Source organism: Macrotis lagotis, chromosome 1 (assembly GCF_037893015.1).
Source record: "Macrotis lagotis isolate mMagLag1 chromosome 1, bilby.v1.9.chrom.fasta, whole genome shotgun sequence".
Taxonomy (NCBI): domain Eukaryota; kingdom Metazoa; phylum Chordata; class Mammalia; order Peramelemorphia; family Peramelidae; genus Macrotis; species Macrotis lagotis.
The window spans coordinates 655,086,851-655,107,363 of record NC_133658.1 but is presented as its reverse complement, the minus strand read 5'-3'; the positions used below and the strand labels follow the sequence as shown (position 1 = coordinate 655,107,363).

The window sequence follows — 20,513 nt, the reverse complement described above, 5'->3', positions numbered from 1 at the left end:
AGTATTTAAAGATAAATGAAAAAGTTAGGTGACACAGTACTTAAGAGCTTATCTTAGAATTAGGAACTTTGAATCCTGCCTCAGATAGACTAGCCATGGGATCCTCAGTTTCTGACCCTTTCTCTACCTTGTTTACTAATCTGTAAAATGAGGATAATAATAGCAACACCTCATAAAGTTGTGAACATCAATGAGATAACATTTAGGACAAACAACAATCTCATGCTAAAAGTTTAAATTTAGCTGTAAACAGTATAGAATTCATGCTAAACAGCTTAATAATATTAGACTCTACAAATAAGTGGTAAGACTAATGTTCATTGAGTCTTGGTGTCAAAAATAAACTATAATGATTACTAAAATGTACCCCTTTCATTCTTACGTAGAACTCTTCAGTTCTACTTTAACCCCTAACATCTCTAACAATACAATTCTTCCCTTTTTGCCTTTCACTAATGAGAGGTTCTTAACCTGAGATAATGGGACTTTTTAAAAACTGTTGATAGCTGTATTTCAATATAATTTCTTTTCTTTGTAATCCTATGTATTTGATGTCCTGTATTTAAAAGCATTCTTGCCAAAGTGTCTACAGTCCTCACCAGATTGCTTGAGGGGTCCAAGACACACAAAAAGGTTATATCATCTATTCTCTTCCTATGTCTTCCACTTACTGTCATCATTATTATTAATGAATAACTAATATATATCACTCTGAGGACTGCAAAGTACTCTACATGCATTACTTCATTTGATCCTCAAAACATATGAAGAAGGTATTATAGGTATTGTTTCCTCTTGTACAGATTAGGAAACTGAGGCTCAGAGATTAAGTGACATATACTACCACCAAGCTGTTCAATTTTGGAGATGACTTAATAGTATCCTCCTATCCCCAAAACAACATGAAAGCTCTTGGAGGACAGAGTCTGCTTTCATTTTGTCTTTGTACCCCTAGTCCCCAGCACAATGTCTAACCTATAGTCGGTATTGAATCAATGCTGTTGATCTATATTGAAAGCAGCCTATAGATAATAAATTTGCTTTGAATTATCTGCAAAGATCTTTTTATAATGCAAAAATAGGTATTTTCAAGGTGGTCAATAAGTTTCTACATCTAGTGTGGTGATCTTTGAATCATGACTCTAACCTCCATAGGACTTATTAATTGCTACATCTAAGTAAAAGAACTCATGGAACACCATTATCATCAACTACCATCTTTAATGAAGATCCAAATCTGAATTTTTCCCTTTGCTTTCATATCATAACTTAAATTGCCTTTCAGAAACTCTTCACCTGAATGTCCCATTGGAACCTCAATTTTAACATGTCATTTCCTCCTAAACCTGCCTCTCCTAATTTACCAAATTCTGTTCATAGAATCATTATCCCACCCAGGCTTAAAATATTAATCAACTCTCATTCTTCAACTCCCTAATCCATCAAATCTATCAAAGGCTAATTTAGCCTTTGAAAATTCATCTCACGAGCCCTTGCGGCCACCGGCTTCCTGAAGGTGAAGCCGGGCGAGACGGCCTTGTGCACCCCGGGCGCCTTCCTGACCCACCAGCAGAAAGTGCTGTGGCTCTACAAACGGGAGCTTCGCCACCGCGAGTCCTGGATAGTCTTCAGGGATGAATATCGGTTCAGAGCTTACTGAGAGCTCGGTTTGAAGAACATAAGAATGAAAAAGATATGGTAAAGGCCACCAAACTGCTTATGAAGGGAGAGGAAGAATTTTGGACTTATCAGCATCCTCAGCCATATATCTTCCCTGATTCTCCTGGAGGCACTTCCTTTGAAAGATATGAGTGTTACAAGGTTCCTGAGTGGTGCTTAGACTACTGGCACCCCTCTGAGAAGGCAATGTACCCTGATTACTTTGCCAAGAGGGAGAAGTGGAAGAAACTGCGCTTGGAAAGTTGGGAGCGTGAGTTTCAGCAGTCGAAGGAGGAAACTTCACTTGATGGTCCTAAGACTGAAGCTCTGCCCCCAGCTCGAAAAGAAGGTCATTTGCCACCACTTTGGTGGCATATTGTCACTAGGCCCTGAGAGTGTCCCTCAGAGTAACTAACATATGCACACACTTTAAACTTTCAAGTGTGGATACTGAATATGTAGATGCACATGCCCTTGAAATAATAAAGTTACTAAACATTAAAAAAAAAAGAAAATTCATCTCACTAACATGAATTGGTAGCCATAATCATCTACCTGATCCCCTTGCTCCCAGTCTTTTCTCCACTTTAAATTTAGGCTGCACAAAGCAGTAAGGATAATTTGCAGCTCTAATCATGTTACTACCTTGCTCAAAAATTTTTAATGGATCTCTGCCTACTGAGAAAGGTATAATAGTTTACCATGCTGCTTCCTTACTGCCTAAAAACAAATCCATTTCTCCTTAGTTCTCAAAAAACCCCTCATTATTTCCTATCCAGGTCTTCTGGATGTCATTGATAGTGTCTCTTCATTTTACATTCTCAAGAATCTCCATAATTTCATCACCCCAAAAGACACTAACCCTGAAAAGGGGGGTGAATTCTCCTGAGGCTCCTCCCTTCCTCTGATTAGAGAGGATGGAGGATAGAAAGGGCTGAGCTCTTCCAGATCTTCATTTAAGGTGGGCTCCTAGGGCAACTATCTCATTACTTCCCACCCAGTTGCACTCTAGACTTCTTCAAGCCCCTTCTTCATCCAACCCCCTTCTACCCTAGGCATTAGGTATTGTATCCCTATCCCCAACCCAATAGATAATGAGCTCCTTGTTGGGAAAGAACTTGTCTTTTGCCAGTCTCTGTTATCCCCAGTGTCTGGCAAACAGTAATGTTAATTGTCTGGATCTATCCATCCCCACTAGCTTTCATTCAATATTTCTCTTTCCTTTTGTGGTTAAACTCTTTGAGAAGAATGTCTACAGTGGGTGCCTCTACTTCTTTTCCTTGTACTCTCTTAACTCTCTGTAGCCTTGCCTCTGATATTATCATTCAATCAAAACTGCTCTCTCCAAAGTTATTATAATTTCAAATATTTTTGGGACAATCACTCCCTCCAGTTTCTCTACTTATCTGACTCCTCCTCAGTCACCTTTGCTGGAACTACATTTGTGTCATGATCACTAACTATGAGTGTCCCAAGTCATCTCTCTTCTCCATCTATACTGTTTACCTAATAATCTCACCAGCTCCCAAAGAGTCAATTATCATATCTATGCAGATGATTCACATGCCAATTTAAAGATAAAACTTCTCTGCTGACCTCCAGTCTCACATCTCCAACTATCCTTTGGATATTTTGAAATGGATATGCCTTTGACATCTTCAACTTAACATGTCCAAAAGTGAACTCACCTTTCCTCCCATACCCTCCTTTCCTCCTAACTTTCCTATTACTGTTGAGGATACCTTTACCCTCCCAGTCACTCAGGTTTTCAATGTAGGTATCATCTGCGCCTCCTTACATTTTCACCCAGATCCTCACATCCAATTTTGTCAATCTTCATCACATCTCACATACATTCTCCCAACACTGCTACCATTTTGGTACAGGTCTACATCGTCTCATGCCTAGACTACTATAACAACTATCTAATTGATCTGATTGCTTCAAACCTCTACCTAATCCAGTCTACCCTCCACTTAGTTGCAAAAGTGAACTTCTTCCAGTCAAATGTAACCATGTTACTCCCTCTTTCCATTGGCTTCCAACCTCCAGGATCAAATACAAAAATCCATCCTTACCATTTTAAGTCCTTCATAACCCATTGCCCCCTCCAATCTTATACTTCGACTTCCACTCATATGCTTTGTGATGGCGACACTAGTTCACTAACTGTTCCTCACCCAAGACCTTTCATCTACTGTCTTTAGGCACTTTCGCAAGCTATCCCCATATCTGACGTGTTCTTCCTCCTCAACTCTGCCTCCTGACTTCCTTTAAGTTCAGCAAAAAACCACTTTCTACAAGAATCTCTGAACCTGGGTCTCTGGGTCCCCTTAATTCCAGAGTTGTCTTCTTGTTTAGTATTTCCAATTTATCCTGTATATAGTTTGCTTATCCATAGACAATGAGTTCCTTGAGAACAAGGACTGTCTTTTGATTTCTTTTTTGATGTACCCCTGTGTTTAACACAGTACCTGACATCCAGTTGACCCTTAACTGTTTAATGATTGTATGATCATTTAAAAACTGATTTCAAGCTTTCTAGTTATATTTTTCATACAACTTATAATCCATACAAATATGTCTTGCAATTCATCTATAATCTATCCAAATATTTATTTCTCAAATTCACTGTGATTTTTTCTGCCTCTATTTGCTCATAAAGTGAAATGTTATCTAGAAGTGATATTTTTCTCCTGAGATGAACTTTGTTATAGATCTCCCTTATGTTCTTATCATATTCTACTTTGTATTATGTTTATATATGTATTCTATGATACTGGAATTTTTTTTTGGCATCATAGGAGTAAATGCAATCAATAGTTTTCAATGGAAAAATTTCATTAGCTTCTAGAAAACTTTGGAAGTCTGAGAAACTTTCCAATACTAGACTATTAGAAGTGCTACAATTAATTCTAATCACATAAAAGCACACACACACACACACACACACACACGCTCAGACAGTCATGATTTTAGAAATCCATTTCACTATATTCACTTGTACCTGGAACGAAACAATCATTTCTTCCTTTATTTTAATTTTATTAGAAGATGAGGACAGTTAGCAAACTGAAGAACACTCATCTAATTCCCTAACATCTTTCCTATTGTACCATGACACCAGGAAAAAAAATGAAAGAAGAGATGAAGTGAATGGGAAATTGGGATTGATTTAGAAAGAAGAGCAAAATAGATAAAATCCAAAGATTACGGAGACAAAACAAATCACTTTGGCATGATATGAAGGTGGCATTCTAAAAATACATTCAAAAGTGGAGATTTCTATTTCTAATTGCCACCAAATACCAGGAAGAGGTAATAAAATCATTTCAATTCAAAAAATAAGTATGTATCATGGCACTATTTTATAAAGGAATATTCACAAAATTTATAAAAGGATATCAAGATTCCAAAGAAAGGAGAGAATCACTGTTCAAAACCAAAATACAGATGAAAAACAATAAAAATGAAGAATGATATATTTTCCCAATTAAAGCTTTTAGGAACAGTTTAACTTTTGTTCACTTTTATAGGTATAAAGTTCCGTTGTACTTTAGGTATATCCGCTTCCTCATTTTTATTCATTATTAATTATATTTTAATATTTCTATTATAATGTTGGCTAGCCCACTTCAGGCACAATCCCTCTAAACTTCAATAAATTACTTGATGAGTTCCTATAGCCTCCCCCCCCCAGTTGCTACCTGCTGGCTAACCTTACGGTAATAGGTTGATTTTCTTTCATAATGTATTTTGCTTGGTATAATTAGGGAAAATATATTTCTTACATATATGCCCGTAATAAATCTCAACAAAAATAATACATGATCTTATAACTGAGCCATACAAATAATTTCCATTTAATTCTCTGCTTTAAAGTCAAAATGACATTCTTAGAAAATATATCTGAGAGATTTCTGATCTGATGGCAGGAAGAGATCAATTAAATCTATTTGGCAGAATCCAGACAACATAGCACAGTTACAAACAGATAACAGCAAGAATTCAAAATAATTTTATATGTTAAAAAATGTTTAAATGTGGGATTTACTCATTCCTAACTGAGTTAGGTAATTAGAAGGTCCTTAAATATCACTTTCTTCAGAACTGGTAGTTTAACAACTCTACCTTCTTCTTACCATAAATGTAAATGATTTGAGGGAAATCTGGCTGAAGTCATTAAAGCCCAAATCTCCCCAAATACATTTTCTGAAAGTAGTACTTGGTCTAACAAGCCAATTGAAGTACCTTCCCACATGGCAGAAAAACCAGGACTAATCTGCCATCAAGTTGCTTAAGTGTTTCTGGAGTTTCTAGAAAAAATCTTAATAGCTTTGAGGGACATTAAAATTGTAAAACCAGAGACTTCTGGCCAAGATGAAAGAGAAGCCAGGCACTGTCCTAAGGTCTCCTGGCTTTTGCTCAGAACTAATATGAATCAAACCTCTTAAAAGAACTACAAAAGCTGGGCGGAGCCAAGATGGTGACAAGAAGGGATCCAGTCTTAGGAGCTCTCTGATAAAACTCATAAGTTAAGGACTCTAACTAAACTTTCGAGAGACAGAACCCACAAAGGGACCCAGTGAGGCAGTTCTCCTACTCAAGGTAACCTGGAAAAGAGCAGAAAGGCTCTGCTCCCTGGGGTTGGAGGGGTGGCCCACCAGAGCGAAAGAACTTCAGCCTCCCGGAGGCAGCCCCAGGGCGCAGGGAGCCGCAACTCACAGCAGTGGGGGAGTCTCTTGAGCTGCACCCTGGGGAGCACCAGGCACAAAGTGGGGGAACAGTGGGGGACCTCTGCCAGAGCAAGCACGTGGAGCCCAGCCCTCAGGGCACACAGCAAGCAGCTTGGTCTTTTGGCAGCCCTGATCCAGGAAACAGAAGCAGGCAGAGCCCCTAAGCAGGAGCCCCCAGGGCATGAGCCCATTGAGCTGAGGGAGGGGAGTGAAGAGAGACTGCAGAGCTCTGTCCTCTGCCTCTGGAATAGGACTCTGGGGCTCTGACCACATTCAGATCCTGATCACTGTCTAGGCCCCCCCCCCCCCATAGAACAGCAGCGGCCCCACCTTGGCCCCGTGGCAGAGGGGGGCGCTTATGGTCATTCACAGACCAGGAGAGAGGACAGAGCCTCACACACTGAGACCCTTGTGGGAGTGTCCCCAAAGCTCAAGAAACACCCCAAAACCAGGCCCAGGTTGGGAAAATGAGCAAGCAGAGAAACAAAAGGAAGACTATTGAGAAATATTTTGCAAATAAGCCCAAGAAGGATCAAAATACTCAGTCTGAAGATGAGAGACTTCAAGAAAAACAGAAATTGGGCTCAGGCTATGACAGAGCTCAAAAAAGACTTTGAAAATCAAATGAGGGAGTTGGAAGAAAAACTGGGAAAAGAAAGGAGAGAGATGCAGGAAAAACATGAAAATGAAGTCAGCAGCTTAGTCAAGGAAATCCAAAAAAATGCTGAAGAAAATAGCATGCTAAAAAACAGCTTAGGTCAAATGGATAAAACAGTTTAAAAAGTTATTGAGGAGAAGAATGCTTTAAAAAGCAAAATTGGCCAGATGGAAAAAGAGATAAGAAAATTCTCTGAGGAGAACAAATCCTTCAGACAAAGAATAGAATTCAGAGAGATTGATGAATTTACCAGAAATCAGGAATCAATATTTCAAAACCAAAAAAATAAAAATTAGAAGAAAATGTGAAATATCTCATTGAAAAAACAACTGATATGGAAAACAGACTAGGAAAGATAATTTAAAAATTATTGGATACCTGAAAGTCATGATCAGGAAAAGAGCCTTGATATCATTTTCAAAGAATTACTACAGGAAAATTGCCCTGATATTCTAGAAGCAGAGGGCAAAATAGAAATGGAGAGAATCCACCAATCCCCCCCCCCCCAGAAAGAGATCCCAAAAAAACAACCCCTAGGAATATTATAGCCAAGTTCCAGAACTCCCAAGTCAAAGAGAAAATATTACAAGCAGCCAGAAGGACACAGTTCAAATATTGTGGAGCTGCAGTCAGGATCACACAGGACTTAGCAGCAACTACATTGGAAGCTCGTAGGGCTTGGAATACAATATACCAGAAGGCAAAAGAGCTTAGAATGCAGCCAAGAATGAACTACCCAGCAAGGATGAATGTCCTCTTGCAGGTAAAAAGATGGACTTTCAATGAACCAGGGGAATTTCAAATGTTCCTTTTGGAATGGCCAGAGCTGAACACAAGGTTTGATCTTCAGATACAGGACTCAGGTGAAGCATGGAGATTGGAGGACAGGGGGGAAATATGAGGGACTTAATGAAGATGAACTGCATGCATTCCTGCATAGAAAAATGACACTGATAATACTCATATGAACCTTCTCAGTCAATAGAACTGGTATAGGGAGCTTTTATAGTTGAAGCACAGGAGAAAGCTGAATTTGAAGATAAAATATGGTGTAAAAATGGAGTCAATAGAAAAATAAGGGAAATGGAATGGGAGAAAGAAAAAGGAGAGGGGGAATAGGCCAAGATATTTCACATAATATGTTTTTTTTTATTACAATGAGCTATTGCAATGATATGGAAGGGGGGAGGCAAGGGGAATGAGGGAAGCTTTGCTCTCATCAGAGATGGCTAGGAGAGGAAATAGCAAATATACTCAATGGGATATAGACATCTGGAGTAAGAAGGAGGGGGGAGCAGGGGGAAGGGGTGGGGATGTGAATAAAGAAGGAGAGGATGGACCATGGGGAGACAGTGGTCAGATATAACACATTTTCTTTTTTACTTCTTGCAAGGGGCTGGGATTGGAAGGCCTGCCCAGGACCATAGGGTCAGGTGGATTCTGGGCCTAAGGGTTGGTATGGGGGCTCAGGGCTTCTTGGCCTCAGGACCAGGGATCTGTCTGCTGCGCCACTCAGCGACCCTACAGTAGAGTCAGAGTGAAAGGAGAGAGAAAATATAGTACATGGTAGTGGAGAAATAAGAAAGGAGGGAGTTGCAATCAGCAATGGCAACATTGGAAAAATACGGAAGTAACTTTTGTGATGGACTTATCATAAAGAATGTGATCCACCTGTGACAGAGTTGTTGGTGTTGGAACAAAGACTGAAGCACATTTTTTGTTGTTATTATTTGGGGGAGGGTGCAGGGGAAGTGGGGCTGGGTGGCCTGCCTGGGGCCACATAGCAGGGGGATCTTTGGGTGTCTGGGGCCGGATTTGGACCCAGGTGCTCCTGGCTCAAGGGCCAATGCTCTGTCTGCCACCCAGCCACCCCTACTATTATTACTATTTTATTTTATTTTGGGTCTTTTTTCCCCCCTCTTTTTGATTTTTGCAGGGCAGTGGGGATCAGGTGACTTGCATGTCACATGGCAGGGTGATTGTTGGGTTTACAAGGCTGGATATGGGCTCGGGTGCTCGTGGCTCCAGGGCTGGTGCTTTGTCCATTGCACCACCTGACCATACCTACAATTATTACTATTTTTTTATTTTAATTTTTTTCTCTCCCCTTTACTTTTTTTGCCCAAGCAAGTCTATCTATATTCATGGGGGGAGGGGTATTTTGTTTACTTGTAAACAAGAATATTTTATTAATGTAAAAAAACATTTGTACAAAATGAGAATAAAAAATAAATTAAAAAAAAGAATTCCAAACGTAATTAACAGATATGGAAATCAAAGCTATCCATAGTCATATGAAAAACTGCTCTAAATCATTACTGATTAGAGAAATGCAAATTAAAGCAGCTCTGAGGCACCATCTCACACCTATCAGATTGGCTAATCTGACCACAAAGGACAATATTCAATAATTCAATTCACTAATACATATTTGGTGGTACTGTGAACTCATCCAATCTTTCTGAAGAGCAATCTGGAATTATGCTCAAAGGGCAATAAAAATATGCATACCCTTTGATCCAGCAATACCACTACTGGGTCTATACCCTGCAGAGATCATGAAAAAGAATAAAAACGTCACTTGTACAAAATATTCTTAGCAGCCCTGTTTGTGGTAGCAAAGAATTGGAAATTGAATTAATGTCCATCAATTGGAGAATGGCTGAACATATGGTATATGTATGTTATGGAACACTATTGTTCTATTAGAAACTAAGCTGGGGGGGGGGGGCAGTTAGGCAGTGCAGTGGATAGAGCATCAGCCCTGGAGTCAGGAGGACCTGAGCTCAAATCCAACCTCAGACACTTAATAATTACCTATCTGTGTGACCTTGGGCAAGTCATTTAACCTCACTGCCTTACAAATACCCCCCCCAAAGAAACCATGAGGGATGGAATTTCAGAGAAGCCTGGAAAGATTTGTATGAACTGATGTTGAGTGAGATGAGCAGAACCAGAATAACATCATACCCCCTAACAGCAACATGGGGGTGATGATCAATCTTATTAGACTTGCTCATTCCATCAATGCAATAATAAGGGACAATTTTAGAGTACCTGCAATGGAGAATATCACCTGTTTCCAGAGAAAGAACTACGGAGTTTAAACAAAGACCAGTCTATTACCTTCAACTTTCTTAAAAGTGTCTTATGCACACAACATAATTTTGCTATCTCTAATATTATATTTGCTCCTTCAATTTCCATCAATATATAGCATGAAAACAATGTAAAGATTATCAAACTACCTTCTGTGGGGGATGGAGGAGTGAAGGGAGAGTGGGGGGGGACAGTAAAATTCAAAACCTTACAAAAAATGATAGGTATAAACTACTATTGCATATAATTGGAAAACTAATAATAAAATACTTTTTAAAATTCCAAAACCAGTTAACATTTTGGAATGACATTTTCAAGGTCACACTATATCTAAGAAAGCCTTAATTACAAAAATGAAAGTCAGATTTACTCATGCAGCACCCTTATCAAACATGGTGTCAGAAGCCATGCTTTGTCTGATTGGAATCTTGATAAAGAAGGCACAGGTAATTTGTTTTTGTCTAGTTTTTGTTAAAACTTTCCTTGTTTGAAGAAAAATCTCTCTATGGAGAGTTCAATGAATAACTACTCTACATATAAACAGTACATTACCAATCTAGTTCATTTACTACTGGGCTGGCTCCATCAATCAAAGTGCCAGTTGATGGAAGTATGCTGTCTGTAGCTAAGCTGAGATCTACAAGAGGCTGACCCACAGCCTGAGCAAAACACAAGTGAAGAGAGATTTCCCCCCCCAAAAAAACCCAACAACAAACCACAAGCAAGATTGGCTAGATTGGCAGATGTATTTTGCATACAGAGACTGATTTTTTTAGATCAAGAAAAATATAAATTCCATACCAAATTACATCCACCAAACAATCTGATCTATTAAAAGAAAAGCAAAACAACAAAAGCTCCTACATAAAAAGAGAAGGGATAATCAAAGACTCAGAGAAGATGAACAACAACAAAAAAAGGAGCCAATAAAATACTGGCCAGGAACAAAAACCAAAAACTTTTAAATTGGGAAAACTTTCCAAACATGGACATACAACACATTCCTTTAGACAATCCAACACCACTTACCATTTGTAAGTAAAGATATTAGTACAAAGGCCCAGCATCAAAATAAATCTGTGCTTATACATTTTCTCTTATAGAACCTTTGGCATATTGGTGAAACTTACTGACTCCCTTCCAGATTAATATTTTAGATGTATGAAACATATAGGATGACATTGGAAACCAATTATGAATACTGGAATTCAGTTGTCCAATTTTTTTTTTTAAAATTCACATATGCCAGGTTGGAACTCCTACTCCTACCCTAAAAGAATTATGGAATCACTGAGATGATAGATCAGTCTTTGTGTGAAGATCCATAGTGACAGGGGATTCATTACCCCCAAAGGTGGACCATTCTATTTTGGGGTAACTCCAATTGTTAAGAAATATTTCTGTAAGAAAAGAAGATTTATCTTTTTTTTTTGGTAACTTTTATCCTGTGGGCTAAACAGAGTATGTGTAATACTTCTTTGCACGTGACAACCCTTTGAATACTTAAATGAAGTATCATATTCTATCCCACCCCTGCCCCTCAACTCTTTTTTTGTATAGGATAAACATGTCCAAGTTCTTTAATCCTCACATAGCATGAACTGGAGGACAGTTACCATTCTGTTGCCCACTTCTAAATGTCTAAATGAGTCCCCTTCTAAAATGTGGGGCTTCAAACTGAATGATATGACCTCCTTGCTTCTATAGTGTAGGATTGCCATATCAAGCTATTCATTCATACATACTGATTTACCAGTTCACCAAAAGCTGCATATCTTTTCCAAGAGATCAGTTTCCTACTTCTTCCTAAACATGTAAATTTAAGTGTAATATTTAAATTTAAAGTTATCTTTAAAGTTCAATTTCATCTCATCTTCATATAAAATGTTAAAAAGTATTTCTAGAACCTAGACCGTCATAAGTGCTTAGCAAGTATTTCATTGATTCAAACCTTCATTTTTTCAGTATTTAGTAACAAGAATCCAATCTATTAAGATATTTTTCAGGAGTTTTTTACTGCTCTATCCATCTAGCTAAAATAAGATAAATCAGAAAAATAAGATAATAATTTATATTCAGATTAAGAGGGATCAATTTTGCCTTTAAAAAGGTCAAATTTTTTAAAAAGTTCTAGGGACCTTAAAAGGTATGCTTTAGTAGTTAATAGTACCATGTTTACAAGAGAGGACTTTAAAAGGAGGTACATATGGAAATAAGGGTGCTTACTGGAGAATCTATTTCCAGGAGCACATTAAATAAGATAAAAAAAACTCTATAATATGAGAACAATAAGTCTTCAATTTTGCAACCATTGAATAATTCTCATCATCCAAGAAGACTATACAAACTGTGCACTTTCAGCAGCTATTCTGACTAGGAATCTTTAAGAAAACAAAGAAATACTATATTTAGCCACCTAAATTATCAAAAAGGTCTAGTTCTACTACAAAGAATTTCATGGAGAGTTTCCTAATCAGGGATTCCTATTTGAGTGATTTTTAAATTAATAACTATCCTGTTAGCTATTCAAAGAACAAAGATAAATACTAAAACAAAAACAATCAAATTTTTTTGTTCAACTTTATTTGTACAAAAATGCATGATTTCAGGTATAGTGTTAGTCAGTTATTCTAGCTGTGATTGTGGCCATTGGTATTTAACAGACTGATCTATACTGAAGAAGTAATGCATATATTTTGACAGAGTATAACTCCCTGATTCTTCCTCACACCACTGATGATGGTTTTCAGTCTCAATTTTAGTAATTTTATGGGGTGGGGGAGTACTTTCAAAGAACAGGTAAAACTCAAATATTACTCAAAAGTTAAGTAGAAATAGCAAATGATCAGATCCTACAAGTCTACTAGTCATGTGCTAGTTATTCTGCCAAGAATTTTGCTAAACCTATAGTCTAGAGAGTTAAAGGAATTGTCTAGTCCAATCCTTCTTGTTTTATAATGATGAAAGTGAGATCCAGTCAAGCTGTCATTTGTCCAGGGTCACACACCTCATGGCAGAGCTGAGACTGGAATCCAGGTCTTCTGGATCCTCTAACCCTATTACTTTTTTTACTCTGCCATATTCTATATTATCAACTTCAAAAACAACAAGATCTGTTAGTTTCTTTCAACAGAAGTCATTGCCAATGCCCCATTTTATAGCTGAGGAAGCTGAAGTATCAAGAGGATAAGTTTCTTGCTCTGAAACACACACACACACTCAGTAAGTTTCTGAGGCCAGATTTAAACCCAGTTCTTCCTGTTTCCAGGCCTACAACTTTATCCACTGAATGATCTCATTAGGCTTTGAAGATTTTGGAGCTTAGATATCTAAAATACATTTCATTTTGTTTTGTTTTGTTAGCAAAATTATTTCTGGATTAGTTTGGAGTCAGAAAATCTCATCTTCCTGAATATAAATCTGGTCTCAGATACTTACTAGCTGTGAGATCCTGGGCAAGTCATTTAACCCTGTTTACTCAGTTTTTTAACTGTAAAATGAAGTGGAGAAGGAAATTGTAACCACCCTGGTATTTTTGCCCATAAAATCCTAAAAGGTCATGAAGACAAGACTGAAAGATGACACTAACAACTAGCTTCCATGCTGTAAGCTTTCTATACATATCCTTGGAGCACAGAGTCTGGGTACACATTTCAATACTTCCAATAGTGGTGGGCGTATCTAATCCATGCCTTATCATCCCAGGCAATCATATTTGTTACATCCTCCTCCTATTCAGAACAAGGGTCTATCTAATTTGCCAAGGGTCTTTCTCTAGGTCTGTTGATATTACAAAACTTCCAACACATCAAGGAAACTGCCCAGCTATAATCTTTTATTCTACCTATATACTAAAAATTTAGCAAATTCTTTCTTTTGAAGTGAGTTAAAGACTTCCAGGAGCAAAGATGGCAGAATAAGCAGTAAATCACCATAACTTTCCCATATTCAGCTCCAAATAACCATAAAAATAGTACCCCAAAACAAATGCTGATACAGCAGAATCAGCAAAAAGATGGGGTTAAACAATCTTTTAACCCCCCAAAATGGAAAATAGGTAAGAAAAGTCTGTCTCACTTAGGAAAAAGGAGAACAGAGTAGAGGAGAGGAAGCATCCCAATAGACCAGTGACAAGACCCGCTGAGCAAACCAGCTGAAGATTCTGAGCTCCAATGTGATGGAGCAGGTAAATGTCAACATCAGGATTCCCTAAATGCCTCAACATAACCAGGGGAAAGGGCAAATTCCAGCTCCAAGAGCCACATGCTTCAGTATAGCCACCAGCAAACAGACAGCCTCCAGTGACCAGAACCCCACATATTTCAGGCTCCATTGGCCTCAGCAAATCCCAGATGCTACCACTAGGACCTTTGCTTGGCACCAGGTAAGTTTCCAGACTCCTAAAGCTTCGAGCAGTGCTAGCCACCCCCCATGCAACTCCTCAGTGCAGCAGCCGACACAAGGGTCCCCTGGGGACCTCAGGGCTACATCAGTACAGCACCAGTAAACAATGAGAACCTGTAGCCCTAGCACAAGAAGCCTGAGGTAGTGTTCTTTGGAACACTTATTGGAAAGACAAGTGATCTGGAAAATAGAACCAGAAAAGACAATGTCAGAATCATTGAATTACTTGAAAGCTATAGTCAAAAGGAGGACCTGGACAGCATCTTTCAAGAAATTATCAAGGAAAATTGCCTGAATTTCCTGGAATCAGAGGACAAGAATCAGGAAAGAGATCCCAAAAAGACATCCAAGGAACATTATAGCCAAATTATAGAATTATCAGGTCAAGGAAAAATATTGCAAGTGGTCAGAAAAAAACAATTCAAGGAGTCACAATGAACATTACACAGTATTTAGTACATGCAACATTAAAGGATAGGAGATCATGGAACATGATATTACAAAAGACAAAGGGAGTATAATCAAGAATTACCTACTGGCAAAATTAAACAAAATACTTATAAGGGAAAAAATGATCATTCAATGAAAGAGAAGGATTTCTAGTTTTCATAAGGAGAAAACCAAAACTGAACAAAAATTCTGATCTCTAATATCAAGACCCAAGAGCATATTAAAAAAGGAAAACAAAACATAAGGGATTCAATGGAGCTGAATGTTTTACATCCCTACAAGGGAGGATGATATTTGTAATACTTAATAATTATATCACTAAGAGTTTAGTTAGAAGGAATACACATAGACAAAGGGAATGTGTATAAAGTGATTTTGAGGGAATGATATAAAAATAATTAAGAAATAAAAAAGAGGAATATTACAAGGTGCAGAAGGAAGGAAGAAGTAGAATGAGGTAAATTAACTCACATGAAGAAACATGAAAAAACTAGTAGAGTGGAGGGAAAGATACAGTGATAGACACTGCTCTAACCTTATTCTCATAAGTTTGGGTTCAAAGAGAGAATAATATACCCAATCAGTTGAATATGGCATTCTATCCTACCCAAATTGAAAGTAGGAGGGGAAGAGATTAAGTAAAGAGTAAATGCATGGAACTGTCAGAAGAGAGGGTTGACCAGAGAGAGGTGGCAGACAAACAAAAATATACTATCAAGGAAGGAAAAGGGAAAAGGAGAAAGAGAACAAATAGGAGGAAAAAATAGGATGGAGGAAAATAACACCGTTAGTAATCACAAGTGTGAATGTGAAGACACACACACACACACACACACACACATACACACACACACAAACACACACACACACAGAGTGAAGCATAATACATTATGCTTCAGCTCAAGTTAAAAAAAACTAGCAAACCTGATCCTCAAACAAAGAAAAAGCAAAAATAGAACTAAAAGAGAAAGGAAAGAAAGGAAATTACATTCTGCTACAAGGTACCATAGATAATGGAATAATATCAATACTAAACTAAATATTTGCACCAAGTAGTATAACATCCAAATTCTTAAAGAAGTAAAATGAGTTACAGGTTCATGACCAGAGAAGAGAGCATTATAAATGTAAAACAGATCATTTTGATTACATTAAATTTAAAAAAAAGCATATGTACAAAACCAAACCAATGCAATCAAAATTAGATGGAAAATAGAAAACTGAGAAAGAATCTTTACAGCAAGTGCCCTGATAAAGGTCTCATTTCTTAAGGTTGTTTTTTTTTTGCAAGGCAAATGGGGTTAAGTGGCTTGCCCAAGGCCACACAGCTAGGTAATTATTAAGTGTCTGAGGCCGAATTTGAACCCAGGTACTCCTGACTCCAGGGCCGGTGCTTTATCCACTATGCCACCTGGCCGCCCCAAGGTCTCATTTCTTAAATACATATAAAACTGAATCAAATTTACAATAATACAAGTCATTTACTAATTGATTCAAAGGATATAAACAGGCAACTTCCTGATAAAGCAAAGCTATCTATCTATAGACAAATGAAGAAGTACACTAAAGTATTTTTGAGCACCAGCCCTGGAGTCAGGAATACCTGAGTTCAAATCCGACCTCAGACACTTAATAATTACCTAGCTGTGTGGCCTTGGGCAAGCCACTTAACCCCATTTGCCTTGCAAAAAAAAAAAAAAACCTAAAAAAATAATAAAGTATTTTTGATTAGAAAAATAGAAATGAAAATATCTCTGAGATACCACCTTAAATCTATCAGTTTGACTAATATGACAAAAAGAAAAAGAAAAACAATAAATGTTTGAGAGGATGTGGTAAAAGTGGGATACCATGGCTGAGTCAAGTTATGAACAGATCCAATCATTCTGGAGAACAATTCCAAACCATGGCCAAAGAGCACCCTAACTGTGCATACTTGTTGAACCAGCAATGCCACTAATAAGTCTATGTCCCAAAGAGAGCACAAAAAAAGGGAAAAAGACGTGCACATGCAAAAATATTATTACAACCCCTTTAGAGAAGGCAAAATATTGGAAATTGAGGATATATCCATTAACTGAGGAATGGTGATGAACAAGCTATAGGAAATGAATTAAATTGAATTCTATTGTGTGATAAGAAATGATGAACAGGTAGATTTAAGAAAAATCTGGAAAGACTTGTATGAACTGATGCAATGTGAAATGTGCAGAAGCAGGAAAACATTGTACACAGTATCAGCAATACTGTGTGATAATCAACTATGAATGATCAGCAACACAATGATTAAAAACATAAAGAAGTCAGGAAGGAAAAATTATCCACATTCAGATAAAAAGTGATGGACTTTGGGGGCAGCTAGGTGGCACAGTGGATAGAGCATGGGCCCTGGAGTCAGGAGTACCTGAGTTCAAATACAGTCACAGACATTTAATAACTGCCTAGCTGTGTGACCTTGAGCAAGTCACTTAACCCTATTGTCATACACACACACACACACACACACACACACACACACACACACACACACATAAATAAAAGTGATGGACTTTGAATGCAGATCAAAGCATACTTTTTTCACTTCCTTTATTCTTTTTTGTGTATTTTTTCTTTTCATCTTTTTCTTCTTTCATGACTGTGACTAATATGGAAATGAGTTTTACATTATAGCACATGCATAATGTTATATCACACTGTCAAGCATGTTAGGAAGAGAGGAGAAGGAAGGAAGGAGAAAGGGGGAAAATTGAGAATTCAAAAATCTTGTAAAAATGAATGATAAAATAAAACTGACCATATCCTTTAACTCAGCAATATCAATGCTAGGCCTATGTCCAGAAGAAATCATAAAAAATAGGAAAAGTCCCAAATGTTCCAAAATATTCATAGCTACTCTTTTTGTAATGGCAAGGAACTGGAAATCGAGAGGATGCCCATCAGCTGGTGAATGGCTGAACAGGTTATGGAATACTATGGTTTTGGAATACTATGGTTCTATAAGAAACCATGACTGGTTAGAATCTAGAGAAGCCTGCAATGAACTACAGGAAATGCTGCTGAGTGAAAGGAGCAGAACCAAGACAACATACAAATTAATAACAACAATGTGAATTGATCAACCCTGATGGACGCAGTTCTTCTCAGCAATTCAGAGAGCTAGTACAACCCTGGGAAATCTGTTATGGACAACACCATCAACATCCAGATGAACAAAACAAAACAAACTATAGAATCTGAACGAAAAATTTCTCTTTATGTTTTTCCTTCCTGTCCCATGGTTTTTTTTTTCTTTTTCCTCAGTTCTAATTCCTCATATAGAAAATGACTAATATGTAAACATGTTAATCACAAATGTACACGCACAATGTTCATTACACTGTTTGCCACTGAGGGGAGGGGAGTGGGAAGGGAGGATGGAAAATAATTATGTAACTTACAAATATGCATGTGGGTGAATGTTGGAAAACTTTCATTAACATATAACTGGAAAAATAAAATAAAGTATCAATAACAAAAAATAATGCTAAAAATTCTCTTGACATGTAACTAGAAAAAATACTATTAAAGAATTATTATAAGAACCTAAGGGGGAAAAAAGCTTACTAGCTTACTAGCTTATTAGTCACTTCGTCTCTGTAAGCCTCAGTAAGCCTCAGTTTCCTCATCTATAAAATGAATATAATAATAGCACTATTTCACGGGGTTATTGTGAGCATCATACCATAACATAAAGTGTATTATAAACCTTAAAAGGCTATACAAATGTTGTGGTTACTGTTATTATTATTGTTGTTGTTATTATTACATGAGTGATTTTTGGTAGGCCAGTTCATCTTACTAGCTCTATTTCCTAACTTTAAAATGAAGGAGGTTGAACTTTATTACTTCTTACAATTTTTTTCTGTTTGAAATTTATGATTTCTTATTTCCTCATTATCTCCATGCTATCTTTTAAAAATTTTTTTTATTTATTTAAGGCAATAGGGTTAAGTGACACAGACCAAGGTCAAACAGCTAGGCAATTATTAAGTGTCTAATGTAGAATTTGAATTCAGGTCCTCTTAACTCCAGGGCTGGTGCTGTATCTATTATGCCATCTAGCTGACCCTCCATGTTATCTTAATAAAGAAAATTTCCAATTTTCAAAAACAAATGAGTTATATTATTCCTTTCCCATAGTTCCTTATGATCTTATATCTCAGTCAAGGGAGATTAACAGTGGAACCATATTAATACTTCTTCAACACTATTTTATGGAAGCTACTCTAATAGTTATTCCTCCCTCCTTGACAAAAAGAAGTGATTATAGTCACATTAAGAGATCTACAATGGTGACAGCATGAAGATGAGTAACTATTTCTCTGAAGGGATATAATTTTCTTTTTTTTAAGTTCAAAGGGAGTCTATTCTATTAATTGCTGGAAACTTCAGAAAATTACTTGTTCTCCTGACATTCAGAAACATTTTTATCACTATCCATGCCGGTCTTTTTCAGACTTAAAAGCTCTCTCCATATATGTGCACATAAAAATGCACATTTTAATTCTCAGTCTTCTAATATTTGTTCTGATGTTCATTATTGAGGCATTTCCAATATATTAGGATGACCTTTAGTGTCATTCTGAACATACAAATTCATTCTATGATACAGTTCAGTCTGTCATTCTGAACTCTTCTAGGGAAAGAAATGACACCAGTTATTGCACAAAGCGCTCTTTTGGATAGCATGTATAGCAAATAGAATGACAATATTTAATTTGAACTTTTAAACTAAAAAGAAGAACTAAGAGATAGTCATAGACATACTTAGGCAAATTTAAGTGTGATTTTTGTGCAGTTTTTCGCTCTGGATAAGAGACACAATATATAAATTTTTTAAAGTTTTTAAGATATGTAAATTTCAAAGTACAAGTTAAAAAGGGATAAAACAATAGAAAACAAGCTTCAAGTAACAAGTCTGAAGGTAATAAAAATATTTTATTAGGCATTGTTATCATCTATGTTTTCTTATGGCATTCATGCTAAATTCATTTGCATTATTATTCTTGTAACTGTCACGATGAAAAAGCTATTAGTCTCAAAATTCTATAATGGTAGTTCAAGTTATTTCAAGATGATTCAATACATTTACAAAGAATAAAATTCTTTATCTATTTTGTCCACCAAAACATGCAATATATATAAAAAGTTACTCATAATATTTTAAAATTTTATGACAAATAAACATAGCATCTTCACAATACATAATATTTACATACCTGATACAGTAAAATAATTTATTAATTCATTTAGGAATCAGATGTCACTTCTGATTTATATCAAAGGTATAAATCATCTTATATAAATACAACTCATAAGGGAAAAAACCATAATTAACTAGAAATACTTCTTACCTGTCCAAGAATTTGTAAAAATGAAGTTCTAATTGTTACCTGATTAAAAAAAAATTGAATAGCATATCAGTATTATTTTTACATAGTGAAGAAATTATTGTAATAAACTCTCTT

At 36.8% G+C, this 20,513-nt stretch overlaps 1 protein-coding gene and 1 pseudogene across 3 annotated transcripts in view; one reads left to right on the top strand and one right to left on the bottom strand.

Annotated features, from left to right (window-relative positions):
* Positions 1 to 20,513, bottom strand: part of PGAP1 (post-GPI attachment to proteins inositol deacylase 1) — a 105,084-nt gene that overhangs the window by 27,548 nt on the left and 57,023 nt on the right. For all 3 annotated transcript variants that reach the window (XM_074215421.1, XM_074215422.1, XM_074215423.1), the window contains one exon: positions 20,400 to 20,438. In XM_074215421.1, coding sequence (XP_074071522.1) covers positions 20,400 to 20,438 — 39 coding nt within the window. The remainder of the gene's footprint in view (positions 1 to 20,399; positions 20,439 to 20,513) is intronic.
* Positions 1,643 to 2,166, top strand: LOC141507600 (NADH dehydrogenase [ubiquinone] 1 beta subcomplex subunit 9 pseudogene; annotated as a pseudogene).